General features: G+C 51.7%; 1 protein-coding gene across 3 annotated transcripts in view; it reads left to right on the plus strand.

The window, feature by feature from the left end:
* Positions 1-5,139, plus strand: part of CPNE5 (copine 5) — a 214,894-nt gene extending 209,755 nt beyond the window's left edge. For all 3 annotated transcript variants that reach the window (XM_048826649.2, XM_048826648.2, XM_048826651.2), the window contains 2 exons: positions 758-831; positions 1,779-5,139. In XM_048826649.2, the coding sequence (XP_048682606.1) occupies positions 758-831; positions 1,779-1,967 (263 nt within the window). In that variant the 3' untranslated portion in view covers positions 1,968-5,139. The remainder of the gene's footprint in view (positions 1-757; positions 832-1,778) is intronic.
* The last annotated feature ends 11,667 nt before the right edge of the window (positions 5,140-16,806 follow it).

A 16,806-nucleotide genomic window follows, 5' to 3' on the forward strand; every position in this document is an offset into this window, starting at 1 on the left:
AGGGTACAGCAGAGCCTTGTTCAATCTTATTCAATGTAACTGCTGATGTTCTAATTACACCTAGAAGCGATGATCCTTTTTTGTAGTCTTCTAAACTCATGGCCACAAAGATATCTTGTGGCATTGAGTTCCATAGGTTGATTGGATGTTGTGTTGGAAAAACATTTCTGTTTATCCGTTTAAAATATGCTTCCTATCCAGCTATTTGAATATCCCCTTGCTCTGTATTTTGAGAGAGGGTAAACGGGAGCTCCTGATTTACCTTCTCTATATGATTTATTATTTGGTATCATTATTATTTATTATTTCTTTCCTAATCATGTCCTTTTTATACATCTCCTCTTTAAAGGACACAGTCCACATCTTTTCAGCCTCTCCTCATGCAATAGCCTTTTCCAGCCTCTAATCGTTTCACCATCCGTTTCAGAACCCCTTCTCTTTCTGTTGGATCATTGTTGGAGATGGGGTGGCCAGAACTGGATATAATATCCCCGATGAGTGTGTCCCATTGCCTTGTTTAAGGGCATTATAACATTATTTTCTCTCATGCTTTAAACACCCTAACTCTTTTTTAAATGCCCTCTGCCACTGTACTGCCCATTCCCCTAGCTCAGTCAGCACTGTTCATCATTGGTAAATATATTCATCAGCCCCAGTCTAGGCCTCGTCTCTACTGAAATACCCTGGGGTTCCTTCCCAGCATGTCACTGCTTGCACTGCACTGACTGCCCTTCTGCTCTCCCCTCCCCCATCGCAGCCATGGTGGAGCTGGACGGCGATGACATCAGAATCTCGTCGCGAGGGAAGATCGCTGAGCGAGACATTGTCCAGGTAAAATTTGCAACACTTTCCTAGCTCAGCGCTTTCCTTCCCCTCATGTCAAAAACCATCCCGGAGCCTTCCCTGCCTCCCCAGCGGGCCCCGGGTTCAGGCAGGCTCAGGTTTCCCATTCCAAGGGCAGGCCTGTTCAAGGGCAGCAGGAGTTTTCTGAACCATGACAGTGTTTGAGATCAGACACGTGGTTGGCGCACTTCACACAGCCTGCCTTGGCCGTCGATAATATGAGATGACTGGGGAAGGATTTCAGCCAGCCCCCCTTGCCTGGGAAGCCTGCCCCTCCTCTGGCTGGGTCCCTACCCAGTTAACCCTGTGCGGGTTCGGTCTGCTCAGTCTGTCCCTGAGCCTGGGGCATTGGGTCCGTATGTGGCCTCTCTGGCCACAGTGATAGCAGCCCATGTCCCGTTGGTCCCCTCAGGCCGGTCGGTTGGCCCTGACGCTGGATGTTCCCCTTGGGAAGGGGTTCTCCATATTTCTCTAGAGAAGGGTGAAACAATTATCAAGCACCAAAAAAAAAAAAAAAAAAAACCAAAAAAACCCCTATGTTTCAGCTACGTATTGGCTTGGAGAGGAAAAAACCCCTAGACCCTCATTTCCAAACCAGGCCTCAGTGTGCTTCTCTAATCTGTACATGCTAGAACTAATGCTTCCTGGCTCCCCCTTCTCATAATCTTTCCTTTCCAAAACCATCAAATCCACTCATCCAGTGTGGCTCTAACGTCACACCACACTGTAGCCATCAACCCGCTACACTTCCATAGGACATGTGCAAAGCAGGCTGGCTGGTGGAAACATAGGACAGCCCTAAGAAGACCAGGTAGGCCATCTGGCCCCCCACATCCGATGTGTTGCTGACGGTCTGCATAGGAGCAGTGTCCCCCATCTCCATTTGAAAATCTCTCCACTCTTCGTATGTCTGACACGCTTTCCTTCTCTCCCAGTTTGTTCCGTTCCGGGATTACATCGACCGCACAGGGAACCACGTCCTGAGCATGGCCCGCTTGGCCAAAGATGTCCTGGCTGAGATCCCGGACCAGTTCATTTCTTACATGAAGGGACGTGGCATCAAGCCCAACCCAGCGCCCCCTGCATACACCCCGACCTGCCCGACCCTTCAGACACAGATCTGATGAGCAGGAGGGAAGAGGAGCGAGGGAAAAAAACCCAAGGCCTCTTGTGTCCGCTGTTTGCTCTCTCTCTAGCTGGATACCAAGGCAGCCAGAGCTTCCAATGAGATTCCTCCACGGACTGTTTCTCCACACGTGGCTGTAGGCAAATGGACAGTGAAGCTGTTGAGTGTCAGTGGAAGGATTTGTGGGACTAGACACAAAGGACGTGCAGGGCGGGGCAGGGGAAGTTTTTAAAAGGACAAGCACAGCGGCTGACACGCTTCCTCTCTGGGGGGGATGGAGGGAAAAGAGGGGGATGGGTTATGTGAGCTGTCACCCCAGCAGACAGTGGAGGGGAGTTCCACGTCACCTGTTTCCCTCGGGGTTCTCAGCAGATCAGCTGTTCTGCCAAGTCCCCCAGCCTCTTTCTACTCCTCCCCTTTCCAAACGATTTTGAGTATTTTATAGCCCGCGTACAGTCTACCTGCTGTCTCCAGTCTGCTGACATGTCTCCTCATCTCCTTGCTGTTTGCTGGCTTGGCTAATATATCAGTTTGGCAGACTTTAGGTTGGCTTCAGACATCAGGTATCTGTGTTGTTTTCTCTGCTGTTGTTCTGGCTGCACCATTGTTCTGAGTTACTAACGCTCCATCTCCTATCAATCCAATTTGGCAAAGATCCACACAAGGCTTTTTTTTTTTGCCTTTTGCCTATAACCACATCACACTTTTTAAGCCCTGTGTTAGATCTGTGCAGGGAGCCCTTCCCATACCGTTCTGGACCTTTTGACATTGAAGACGCATTGTCGTGCGTCACCGAAATGCACTAACTGCTTGGGGAGGAAGCATTAGTTTGACCTTTAGTACATATGCATTTCGTGGCTGCTCCCAGCACCAAAACTAAAGCAGAACCTCATCACCCATGGTAGACTGACGCTCTAGCTCACAAGTTAGACGTCTATTAAAGCCTGACAAATTCTGCTCCTGGGGCTAAGTGAAAGCGTGTCCCTTTGCTGTAACTCCCAGGGTGACAGGGTGACACTTTGGTACGGTTTGAACATCCCTCCTTCTTTTGCCACTTTTTATAATGCGGGCTGCAGGATGTTGGCCACTACGAAAAGCTCTAACAAGGCTAGGGAGCAAAGCAGGTGAATGTAGCCCTAAAACATCAGCGAGATCATCTCAGCCGGTCCCTAGACATTCTGCTGCCCTTGGTGCCACTCAGTGGGGCTGCCTTTTTAAAAAACAAGTTTGGTTACATGTTTCTGGCTCCTGGTGAGACCAAGGCTGACGCACAAGCCCTGTATCTAATGGAAATGGGGTGGCTAGGAGACCTCTATATAATCAAACACCATGGATATCCTGATTCTCCAGCTCCATACCTTGTGTAACAGTAGCCGGGTAACGGGCTAGGTAATTGCCCTGTGTGACTGCCCTGTGGATTCCCCTCCCTCCCCACAGTTAGCAATGGCCCAGGGGTTGATTAACAGAATGGATCTCTAAGTGCTTTGTGTATTTTAGGAGATTCCTGCCATGAGACACAGATTCCAGGATACAAACTCCCAAGAGGGCCAGGGGGGAAATGGAGCCCTAATTAAAGGTAGACACAACCCAGCAACTCTGCGTTAGCACTCAGGGTCCAGCAGCGCCATCACACCGCTCTCATCTGCATGAGATGAAGAACAAGGACAGGATCCAATCCAGGCGTATAGCTGCATAGCACTGGAGTGGGAGGAGACATAAGGAGCCAGTCATCTATCCCAGTGGGCACATGTCACCAGCAGCAGTTAGACCCAGCTCCCCAAAAGGGACTTCGAACCTTGCAGTGCCAAGTGTCACAGCCCCAGACAGTCACAGGAACACCCCGGACATCCGCAATGCCTGGCTCAGGTGCCCTGGCTCCTTTACAATGAATGGGGAGAGATCGGGGCCTTAGACTGGGACTTAGACTGCCAGCATGCTGGGCAGGGAGCTGCCTGAGCCCGCGGGAGAAGCTGAGGAGAGGGGTGTGTGCTAAGCCCCTGGAGTTTGGTGTCTAAGTCCGGGGTTCAGGGAGCCCCCTGTCTCTGCTTGTGTCACCAACCAGGGCAAGACAGGTGTTCAGCTGCCTAAGTCACGTGTGGGGCTGGTCTGCTAGGGGAGCTCACAAGACCTGGGAGGGAGAAGGGGGAACTCTCAAAACCTTTAACCTGACCCAGGAGGGGAGAGCCCCCAGCTCATGCCCCCCCGCAGCCTGATGAGGAGAAGGGTGATGCCCTAGCATTGCTCAGTCGCCTCCAGAATTCAGCGTGGGGTTTGGGGGTGAATGGGAAAAAGCTGAAGCTGGCAAGTGGCTCTGTTGCTCTGGGAGTGCCTGGCCTCCTCGGAGTCGCTTGCCTGATGGAGGGGATCTTTGACCATGAACTTACTGAGCTCCATAGTCCCAGGCCAGGGGCGGGGTCATGGCTATGTCACCTACCCACAACCCCCTTTGCACCCGCAGCATGCAACAGTCCTTTGTCCAAGTGCCACTCAAATTAAGAAGCCCCAAAGAGCACTCAGAGGGCGGCGTGGAGAGCGGGGAGAGCAGGCAGTGCCTGGCCAGGCGGCTCTGTACGCGTTACCGTCCATGTGTTGCTAGCGGGCACCATAGACCCTGCAGTGCCATGCCCCGTTCTGTACCAGTGTAGATATTGGGTGATGCATGCCAGTGCAGTCCTGTGCCCAGTTCTGTGACGTGCCGCATGTCCGAGCTGTCCTCCCACCCTGCGCTGCGTCAGTATGGATAGCAGACGGTGCACAGGAGGCATGGACACGGGTTGTGAAATCACAGCTCTCAGATCAGGCAGACACCCTGTGCCCGTGAGGGTGGCTAGCCAGTGCTGCTGAAGGAACACGAGTCTTCCAAGATTGGGTGTGTACGTTTCCACGGGAAGGGGGCTATTGTTCAGTCTATCCTCCAATCCGACTTTTCTTTACAAGCTACAGGAGGTGTCTCCATGGTCTGAGAATTAGCAAACACCCTGCATGTTACTAGGGAAGTTTGGCTCCTTTCCCTCTTTCTCTTTCCCCTCTCTCCCACTCACTTGATTTTTTATTTGCATGGGTGTTGACCTTTCTAGACTTTACACTATTGTATTTTGTGTCGAATGTCCGACGTGAGCTGATTTGTATTGGATTGCCTTAAACTGAAATAAACTATGCTTTTTACTACAGCAATGAGCTTGCTCTGATTTCCTGCCCTCCGAGGGCTCCAGAAAGGTCATAAAATGGTGTCTCCACCACAGGAGAGAATCTCCCCCGGACCTGATCTGACGAGCAGAAAGACAGAAGTCAGGTCACCTCTGCACGCTGGTGGTACGGAGCTGGTCCTTACATGAACGAGTCGCTTGGGGAGTTACCTGCACCACCCCGGGTTTGAAGGACCATTTGCCTTTGCTCTGGCTTCTGCTCGCTCACTCTTTTAGGCTGACTCCCTTGTCCCCATTCTGTAAATATAAAAGTATCATTTTCAGCACCGTGAAGAGATGGGAGGCAGTGCCTCCCCAATCCCATTTGGGTCTCAGATTCCCCTTCAGCAGCCTTCGGCTACAGCTGCATTGTCTCCAAGGTGCCAGGACCATGACAACATGATGATCCCCAGGGTCCTTTCCTCTCCCACCTACTCCTGCCCTTTAGGCCGAAAGTCTAGAACACCTGGACTCTCCCCTGGTGCTGCTGTTTGCACCCAGCTGGAAACCCCAGCACCAGATGGGAAAGTGGCTTGAGGCAGGAGCCCTTTGGTTTCAACAGCCATCCCTGAACAAATCTGCTGCGAACCCCCACCATTCTGTGTCTCCTTCTGGGGTGGGACTAGCTGGCTCAAGGTGGCAGAGGTGGCAGCCTTCTCTTGCTGATTTGGCTGGATTCAGTCAGCTCAGGAGTGATTACAGCAGAGCTGGGCCCTTCTCACAGCATTAGACTGTACCCCACACGGGGTACCACCAAACAGCTACACCCCTCCAGAAAGAAATCTTTCCTGACCCCCCACTTCTGGCCTTCAAACAACCCCCAACCTCTCCAAACTCTTCACCAGAAGCAGGCTCCCCACAGACGAGCACCCACGCCCCAGACCCTGCCAGAACAGCAGCTACAAAACCTGCAGACAAAGCTCTGCCTGCAACTACGATCAACACCCCCCACAATACACCTTTCAAGCTCCCTGGGTCCTACACAACACGAGTCCGGTCCTACCTTGAGCGCAGCCTCTCGAGGTCCCTTCCAGCCCTATGAGTCTGTGCTGTACCTCATCCACTGCAATAACTGAGTGGCTGAAACCAGACAATCACTCTGCTCTTGAATGAACTCACACAGGAAAACGATAAAAGACAAAAACACCCAATCACTTGGGGGCAAACACTTTTCACAAAGCGATCACTCTGTATCTGGATCTGCATGGATTCACCAAGGGAAGGTCATGCCTGACTAATCTAATCGCCTTCTATGATGAGATTACTGGTTCTGTGGATGAAGGGAAAGCAGTGGATGTATTGTTTCTTGACTTTAGCAAAGCTTTTGACACGGTCTCCCACAGTATTCTTGTCAGCAAGTTAAGGAAGTATGGGCTGGATGAATGCACTATAAGGTGGGTAGAAAGTTGGCTAGATTGTCGGGCTCAACGGGTAGTGATCAATGGCTCCATGTCTAGTTGGCAGCTGGTGTCAAGTGGAGTGCCCCAGGGGTCGGTCCTGGGGCCGGTTTTGTTCAATATCTTCATAAATGATCTGGAGGATGGTGTGGATTGCACTCTCAGCAAATTTGCGGATGATACTAAACTAGGAGGAGTGGTAGGTATGCTGGAAGGCAAGGATAGGATACAGAGGGACCTAGACAAATTGGAGGATTGGGCCAAAAGAAATCTGATGAGGTTCAATAAGGATAAATGCAGGGTCCTGCACTTAGGACGGAAGAACCCAATGCACAGCTACAGACTAGGGACCGAATGGCTCGGCAGCAGTTCTGCGGAAAAGGACCTAGGGGTGACAGTGGACGAGAAGCTGGATATGAGTCAGCAGTGTGCCCTTGTTGCCAAGAAGGCCAATGGCATTTTGGGATGTATAAGTAGGGGCATAGCGAGCAGATCGAGGGACGTGATCGTTCCCCTCTATTCGACATTGGTGAGGCCTCATCTGGAGTACTGTGTCCAGTTTTGGGCCCCACACTACAAGAAGGATGTGGATAAATTGGAGAGAGTCCAGCGAAGGGCAACAAAAATGATTAGGGGTCTGGAACACATGAGTTATGAGGAGAGGCTGAGGGAACTGGGATTGTTTAGTCTGCAGAAGAGAAGAATGAGGGGGGATTTGATAGCTGCTTTCAACTACCTGAGAGGTGGTTCCAGAGCAGATGGTTCTAGACTATTCTCAGTGGTGGAAGAGGACAGGACAAGGAGTAATGGTCTCAAGTTGCAGTGGGGGAGGTTTAGGTTGGATATTAGGAAAAACTTTTTCACTAGGAGGGTGGTGAAACACTGGAATGCGTTACCTCGGGAGGTGGTAGAATCTCCTTCCTTAGAAGTTTTTAAGGTCAGGCTTGAGAAAGCCCTGGCTGGGATGATTTAATTGGGGATTGGTCCTGCTTTGAGCAGGGGGTTGGACTAGATGACCTCCTGAGGTCCCTTCCAACCCTGATATTCTATGATTCTATGACCTCTCGGAAACCTGCACAACACCGTCACTGGATGTAGGGCTTGTTACTACACTCTGTAAACCAGTAACCCCCTCACTAACCTGTGACTGCAGAGATGTTAGGCCACTCTGCCTCAAATGGCCCCTTACAACATTGGTTCTCAGTCAGGGGGATGTGTGCCCCCAAGGGTTTGCAGCGGTCTCCCAGGGATACGTCATCTCATCTAGCTACTTGCCTAGTTTTACAACAGGCTACATAAAAAGCACTAGCGAAGTCAGAAAATGAAAATTTCATAGACAACAACTTGTTTACACAGCTCTATACACGACACACTGACATGTAAGGACAAGATTTCTAGTCCCGTTGATTTATTTGATAATTCTGTGGTAACAAGGAGAAAGTCAGTTTTTCAGCACAAGTGGCTGTGACACTTTTGTATTTTTACATCTCATTTTGCAAGCCAGTCGTTTTGAAGTGAGGTGAGATGTGGGGCTACGCAAGACAAATCAGACTCCTGAAGGGGGGACAGTCTGGAGTGGTTGAGAGTCACTGCCTTACAATATGTGTTAACTCCTTATGCTAAACAATCTGTTCCACCCTGCATTCAGCTGTGATGCTCGCAGGACCTTTCCCAGACCAGAAGAAGAGCTCTGTGCGGCTTGCATCGTAGACTATCAGGGTTGGAAGGGACCTCAGGAGGTCATCTAGTCCAACCCCCTGCTCAAAGCAGGACCAATCCCCAACATCCCTAAATGGCCCCCTCAAGGATTGAATTCACATCCCCTGGGTTTAGCAGGCCAATACGCAGACCACTGAGCTATCCCCCGCTTGGAAGCTTGTCTCTCTCACCAACAGAAGTTGGTCCAATAAATGATATCCCCTCCCCCACCCTGTCTCTCTCTAGTTCCGGAGCACAGTTATGGCTCGGTCCCATCTACACAAGAAAGGCTTAACCCCGGCAGGAAGCTACCGCATTCTCACTGGGGCCCCTAGACCCCAGCCGGATGTAGACAGAATCATGGGAAGTGTTCCAGAGCTCAGGACCTCTCGAAGGGAGAGCTGGGGCTACCCAGCAAGGATCAAGTTTGTGTAACCAGGTCATGGCCAAGATGACGCTAAGCATGTCTCTGTCTGCGCGCCCTGTGGCGAACGCTCAGAAACCCTGGCAGCTAACGGTTCCATGGCCAGCGCTGGCTGCCTGGAACAGGTTCAGCAGAGAGACCCTCCCAGCCCAGGCACTGTTTTGGCCTCAGCTCTTCACTGGGACACTGCACCTTGTCCCCTGAGCCTCTCTCTGTCTAGACCCTCTGACCCTCTGTCCTCTACTGCTCCCCGAGAACGTGCCTGTCCAGATGATTTCAGTATCCCCTTGTTAGGCGGTGTGGGAGGGCTGCACAGGGGAGAGTCAGACCAGTACATACTGGGTGTTCATCGCCTTGTGTGGCAGGTATGTATTCCACGTCTGGTGTGCCTGTCCTCCCTCTCCCCACGACAGAGCTCTTCCACACCCGCCTTCGTGGCTTCTAGGAGCCAGCCCTGCCTGGGGAGGGGAAGGCTCACACTGTCCCTGCTATTGTGCTGTGAGGCACTGACTTGACACCAAGATGCTGAGCTCTCGGTCAGGAGCCGCGACTGTAGCTAGCAGAATGTGGAGCCCACCGGGACTAGAGGAACAGCCAGCTGGATCCCCCAAAGGCCCACGTCGTCCGGCAGCATCCTGCCTCCCACTGAACCGGACCAGTCACTTCAGAGGAAGGTACAAGAAACTCTGCAATAGATAACTGCCCCAAGGAATGTAGATTCCTCAGCTCCATTAGTTAGAAGGGGCGGGGGGGGGGGGTTTATCCCCCATCCCAAACTCCTGTTCAGTTTCTAGGTTTATACCATTGTCATTCTGGATATTCTGATTAGCCATGTAACTCTGCAGCCCTTTCCTCAAGCCTGATACCCTCTAATCCAGCTCTGTCCTGCGATGGCGAGTTCCAACCCATGAGCTCCACACCAGAGAGATGCTCCTTAAAGCTCAGCAATGACTCACCGCATCCTGGAGTTTAGGGCCAGAAGGGACCAGATCATCCAGCCTGAACCTCCTTTAGATCACAGGCCACCAACACCCCCAGCATCTGCACCCTAAACCCAACTGAAACGAGACTGAAGTCTTACAGCCCACAGGAGACAAGATGATCGTGTGCCACAGGCAGAGAACATGAGGGACTGAGGTGAACCCATGCCAGAAGCCCCTGTGATGGCAGGGAACTGATTCAGTGAGATATACCCAGACTATCCTAGCAGGCGATCCACGCTCAATGCTGCAGGGGATGGTCCCCAAATTGCTGCTAATCTGACGTGGGGAAATTTCATTTCCAACCCCAGATGTGGCCATCAGAACAAGTCACACCAGCCAAGCATCTAAAACAATGGATTCTCTTTACCACCTTAGAGCACCAGCCCACCCCATCCAGTGTCCCATCTCTAGCCATCAGCATCTCTGATGCTTCAGAGAAAGGAGACTAAAAAGAAACAAAACAAAAGAAACCCCCTGAACAATTACCAATGCATCAGGAAGTTAAAAATATCCCTCCTGACCCCTGTAGGGTGAAGCCCTGAAGCATAAGATTTTAGGAACATAAGACAATAACTGGAAAGAACCCCAGGGCTGCTGAGCATTGACCGCCACCATCACAAGCAACCCCACAGTCCTCATTTGTCCAGCTCTCACTTAAGACAGATTCAGTTGTTTGCCCCACAATGCCTCTGGGGAGGCAGCATGCCAGAGCCTCTCCCTCTGACAGATCGAACCTTTCTTCTCATCTCCAGACTCAGCTTGTTCATGGCCAGTTCATCCCCATTTGTTCTTGTTGCAACTTTGTCCTTGAGCTTCTCCCTCTTGATGTTTAACCCTGATGTATATGTAGAGAGCAGTAAGAGCCCCGCGCAGCCTTCTGTTTGCTGAACCAAACTCCACTCACAAGATCAGCCCTCCATTTCCCCTGATCATCCCAGTAGATCTTATCTGCACTTGTTCCAGTATGAATGCATCTTTCCTGAACATGGGTGATCAGAGCTGCACCCAGTAGTCCAGATGAGGCCTCACCAGGGCCGTGTGCTATCAGGTTAACACTTCTCTCTCTCTACTGGAAAGCCCTCGCCTGATACAGCCTAGAGTCACATCGGCTTTTTTTTGCAGGTGCTTCGCCCTGTTGGCTCAGAGCAGGGGTGAAAGTAAGTCGAGTGACTTACCCATACGCTGGGGCCGGCTCTGGTCCCTGGAAGGGGCGGGGCCTATGGCAGAAGGGGTGGGGCTGAGGGGGTCAGAGCCAGCCCCAGCCCACCCTGTAAGGTAAGTGCCCTCTCCCCTCCCCTCCCCCACCGGGGTAGCAGCAGCAGCCCAGGGCTCGGGTGGCTGTTTAAAGGTCCGGGGCAGTAGAAGCAGGGGAACCCTGGGCCCTCTATATAGCTGCCGAAGCCCCGCAGCCGCTACCCCAGCGGGGCTCTGGCAGCGGGGCTCTGGAGGCAATTTAAAGGGCCTGGGGCTCCAGCCACTACTGGGAGCCCAAGGCCCTTTAAATTGCCCCCTGGGGAAGTCGGGCTGCCCCAGTACGGTGCACCGGCTCTTGCTGCTACGCCGTACCAGGCCGTACCAGCTTACTTTCACCTCTGGCTCACAGTCATCCTGTGATCAGCCCACGTGCCCCAGTGACTGTCGCTTCCAGCTGATCAGCCCCCTGTTTACAGCAGACACGATTATTATGAGTCTCTAGGCGCACGACCTTGCTCTTTGTTCTATTGAATTTCATCCCATTTCTATTACGCCAGTCTTCAAGGTCATCCAGAGCTTCCTGTAGAGCGTGCTGATCCTTCTCTGCATTGCTGATGTCTCCCAGCTTTGTATCATCCCCGACTGCAGTATCACATACCTATGTCTTGGGCCAGGGCCCTTAATAAAGACACGAAATAAGATTGGTCCCAAGACTGATCCTGAACTCCCTCTAGCAGGATAGTTCACCTGTCAGCCCAACCTGTTGTTTTCTCCACTTTAGCCAGTTCCTTACCCATCTTCCCCTGCTTGTACTGATACCCACCTTCTCCAATGGAACGAATAATTCCCCATGCGGTATCATATCAAATGATGCTCTGAAGTCCATTAGATCTACTGCATTTCCCTTACCTACAATAATCGGGCCCCCTAAAGGCCCATTGCCCGGCAGTAGATCAGGGACTTGGTACCCACTGCCTGCACAGGGGGCTAAATTGTTGGTGCTCAGCTAACAGGAATAGTGAGTGGCACAAAAGCGACAGAGGGTGGGGAACGCACAAAGCCATGATGTATGTGGGGCCAAACTCAGCATTTCCAACACTGGTGATTTTTGTCACAAGTCTTGTGTATTTTGGTGTTTTTTTTAAAGCCCCAGCCCCTAGAGTCAGGTGATCATGAGAGCATCTCAGCTTTCATAGAAAGACAAGTCGGAGTAACTTTCTAACATCCACGCTTTTGGAGAAACTCCCTCCTGAGCAGCTCCTGAAGGCTCACAAAGGAGAAGACAAAGAAAAAGGGACCCAAAATTCATCATTTTATCAATAGTTCCTGATTTTGGACTGCTTGGGGTTGGCAATTTCGGGGCACCCAACTGGCGTGTCTGACACACACACGGGCACTTTACGGTCGCCTTGTCTCTGCGCAAACACCAGCTACGTCCAGCCCTCCCTCGACACTTCTAGCCGCAGGGAAAAGGTGTAGGGCAGTATCGTTACAAACCTCTGTGTAGCAGTATAGGCCAGACTGCTGCTCCCTGGCACAGCCACGTCTTCACACCAAGGAGCTGCCTGGGGATTCCGAACGGAAGGGGGCGGATGTAAGGGCAGTCAACAGGGGAAACTGACCAGACTAGCCATTGCAGCGCAGACTAGTCTGGAATAGCTAGAGGGCTGATGCTGGAGGGAAAAGCCAACTCGAGGGCTCGTCTGCATGGGAAAATGGACTGCAGTCGCTGGTGTGGAATATGTGAGAGCACTAGGTATTCTGGAGTGGATCCTGTGGACACTTTCTCCTGTCATTAAAGTCATTTAATTCCAAAATAATTTGTGTGCTTCCAAAGGGAAGCAATTCTTCCCGAATGGAGTGATTTTCATTCCAGAATGGGGCCACATTAGCTACTTCGGAATAGCTAGTGCTCGTACTTAGCTGGTCTTTATTCCACACAAACTACTCCAGTCCATTTCCACATCCTGCCCCTCCTTGCCCCACAGAGAGCCCCACCCGGGCCGGGCCTCCCCCGAACTTCTTCTGGACCAAGCCGCCAGCCAGCCCACTTAGCCAGGGTCTCAGCACAGTCACGACTTCCATCTGAAGCCCTACCTCCCGTCAGGGTGCACATGTCCCAGACCTCCTCTGCCTTTACTGGCCCAGTTCCCCATCACCCCCGCCTCTGCATTGGCTCGCGCGTCTGGTCTTAGATGGCCCCACATGCTCATGGCAAGTGCGTCTCAGGAGCCAGGATTCTCTTTCTCAGTCTACCGGAGTTGTCACGTACCTGAGTCCTTAGTCCTGCAAATTGTCCCACGGCACCTGCCGTCCCCCCCCCACCCCCCGCACTGCCTCCTCAGCCCCAGCACCTGCTTAGGTGGGGCCAGGCACCTCCCACAACCGCCCCAAAGCGTCATGGGGGGAGCATGCGTACAGCCTGCTGTCTCTGCTCTCCCCCCACCCTGCATCCAAAGTGATCTCCCCAGACCCTCTCCCACCTGACAGACCTGGCTGCCCTGCTCCATATTCCTCCAAACCCAGCACCCTCTACAGCAGGACTCCCCTTTCGGGTGTTCTTGGGAGGGGGAAGCTGCCAGACAACCGGCTCAGACCCATTGTAAGGAGGGGCTGTGCTTGGGGCCGAGAGGGAAGGCTGGACACGGGAGGATTGGGCTGACTAGTTGACTAAGAACTCCAGGCCGCCTGCCAAGCTGATCAGCTGTGGGGCAGCAGAGCAGGACGGGGAGGCAGATGTGTGTGAGTGTAAGGGTATGTCTACACTACGAAATTAGGTCGAATTTATAGAAGTCGGTTTTTTAGAAATCGGTTTTATATATGCGAGTGTGTGTGTCCCCACAGAAAATGCTCTAAGTGCATTAAGTGCATTAACTCGGCAGAGTGCTTCCATAGTACAGAGGCAAGCGTCGACTTCTGGAGCGTTGCACTGTGGGTGGCTATCCCACAGTTCCCGCAGTCTCCGCTGCCCATTGGAATTCTGGGTTGAGATCCCAATGCCTGATGGGGCTAAAACATTGTCGCGGGTGGTTCTGGGTACATATCGTCAGCCCCCCGTTCCCTCCCTCCCCCCGTGAAAGCAAGGGCAGACAATCGTTTCGCGCCTTTTTTCCTGAGTTACCTGTGCAGATGCCATACCATGGCAAGCATGGAGCCCGCTCAGGTAACCGTCACCGTATGTCTCCTGGGTGCTGGCAGACGCGGTACGGCATTGCTACACAGAAGCAGCAACCCCTTGCCTTGTGGCAGCAGACGGTGCAATACGACTGGTAGCCGTCATCGTCATGTCCGAGGTGCTCCTGGCCACGTCGGCTGGGAGCGCCTGGGCAGGCTTATGGTGAGCGGGCAGGCGATACGGACTGCTAGCAGTCGTACTGTACCATCTTCTGCCGAGCAGCCATGAGATGTGGATGGCATGCAGTCCTTCTGCACCGTCTGCTGCCAGCCAAAGATGTAAAAGATAGATGGAGTGGGTCAGAACAAGAAATAGACCAGATTTGTTTTGTACTCATTTGCTTCCCCCCCTCCCCTGTCTAGGGGACTCATTCTTCTAGATCACACTGCAGTCACTTACAGAGAAGGTGCAGCGAGGTAAATCTAGCCATGTATCAATCAGAGGCCAGGCTAACCTTCTTGTTCCAATAAGGACAATAACTTAGGTGCACCATTTCTTATTGGAACCCTCCGTGAAATCCTGCCTGAAATACTCCTTGATGTACACGCACACCCTTTGTTGATTTTAGCTCCCTGAAGCCAACCCTGTAAGCCGTGTCATCAGTCGCCCCTCCCTCCGTCAGAGCAACGGCAGACAATCGTTCCGCGCCTTTTTTCTGTGCGGACGCCATACCAAGGCAAGCATGGAGGCCGCTCAGCTCACTTTGGCAATTAGGAGCACATTAACCACCACACGCATTATCCAGCAGTATATGCAGCACCAGAACATGGCAACGCGATACCGGGCGAGGAGGCGACGTCAGCGCGGTCCCGTGAGTGATCAGGACATGGACACAGATTTCTCTGAAAGCATGGGCCCTGCCAATGCATGCATCATGGTGCGAATGGGGCAGGTTCATGCTGTGGAACGCCGATTCTGGGCTCGGGAAACAAGCACAGACTGGTGGGACCGCATAGTGTTGCAGGTCTGGGACGATTCCCAGTGGCTGCGAAACTTTCTCATGCGTAGGGGCACTTTCATGGAACTTTGTGACTTGCTTTCCCCTGCCCTGAAGTGCATGAATACCAAGATGAGAGCAGCCCTCACAGTTGAGAAGCGAGTGGCGATAGCCCTGTGGAAGCTTGCAACGCCAGACAGCTACCGGTCAGTTGGGAATCAATTTGGAGTGGAAAAGGAGTACTTGTGGCACCTTAGAGACTAACCAATTTATTTGAGCATGAGCTTTCGTGAGCTACAGCTCACTTCATCAGATGTATACCGTGGAAACTGCAGCAGACTTTATATACACACAGAGAATATGAAACAATACCTCCTCCCACCCCACTGTCCTGCTGGTAATAGCTTATCTAAAGTGATCAACAGGTGGGCCATTTCCAGCACAAATCCAGGTTTTCTCACCCTCCACCCCCCCACACAAATTCACTCTCCTGCTGGTGCTAGCCCATCCAAAGTGACAACTCTTTACATAATCAAGTCGGGCTATTTCCTGCATAGATCCAGGTTTTCTCACATCCCCCCCACCCCCATACACACACAAACTCACTCTCCTGCTGGTAATAGCTCATCTAAACTGACCACTCTCCAAGTTTAAATCCAAGTTAAACCAGAACATCTGGGGGGGGGGGGGGTAGGAAAAAACAGGCTACCTTGCATAATGACTTAGCCACTCCCAGTCTCTATTTAAGCCTAAATTAATAGTATCCAATTTGCAAATGAATTCCAATTGAGCAGTTTCTCGCTGGAGTCTGGATGTGAAGTTTTTTTGGTTTAAGATAGCGACCTTCATGTCTGTGATTGCGTGACCAGAGAGATTGAAGTGTTCTCCGACTGGTTTATGAATGTTATAATTCTTGACATCTGATTTGTGTCCATTTATTCTTTTACGTAGAGACTGTCCAGTTTGACCAATGTACATGGCAGAGGGGCATTGCTGGCACATGATGGCATATATCACATTGGTGGATGTGCAGGTGAATGAGCCTCTGATAGTGTGGCTGATGTTATTAGGCCCTGTGATGGTGTCCCCTGAATAGATATGTGGGCACAATTGGCAACGGGCTTTGTTGCAAGGATAAGTTCCTGGGTTAGTGGTTCTGTTGTGTGGTATGTGGTTGTTGGTGAGTATTTGCTTCAGGTTGCGGGGCTGTCTGTAGGCAAGGACTGGCCTGTCTCCCAAGACTTGTGAGAGTGTTGGGTCATCCTTTAGGATAGGTTGTAGATCCTTAATAATGCTTTGGAGGGGTTTTAGTTGGGGGCTGAAGGTGACCGCTAGTGGCGTTCTGTTATTTTCTTTGTTAGGCCTGTCCTGTAGTAGGTAACTTCTGGGAACTCTTCTGGCTCTATCAATCTGTTTCTTTACTTCTGCAGGTGGGTATTGTAGTTGTAAGAAAGCTTGACAGAGATCTTGTAGGTGTTTGTCTCTGTCTGAGGGGTTGGAGCAAATGCGGTTGTATCGCAGAGCTTGGCTGTAGACGATGGATCGTGTGGTGTGGTCAGGGTGAAAGCTGGAGGCATGCAGGTAGGAATAGCGGTCAGTAGGTTTCCGGTATAGGGTGGTGTTTATGTGGCCATTGTTTATTAGCACCGTAGTGTCCAGGAAGTGGATCTCTTGTGTGGACTGGACCAGGCTGAGGTTGGTGGTGGGATGGAAATTGTTGAAATCATGGTGGAATTCCTCAAGGGCTTCTTTTCCATGGGTCCAGATGATGAAGATGTCATCAATATAGCGCAAGTAGAGTAGGGGCTTTAGGGGACGAGAGCTGAGGAAGCGTTGTTCTAAAT

Source organism: Caretta caretta, chromosome 21 (assembly GCF_965140235.1).
Source record: "Caretta caretta isolate rCarCar2 chromosome 21, rCarCar1.hap1, whole genome shotgun sequence".
Lineage (NCBI taxonomy): Eukaryota > Metazoa > Chordata > Testudines > Cheloniidae > Caretta > Caretta caretta.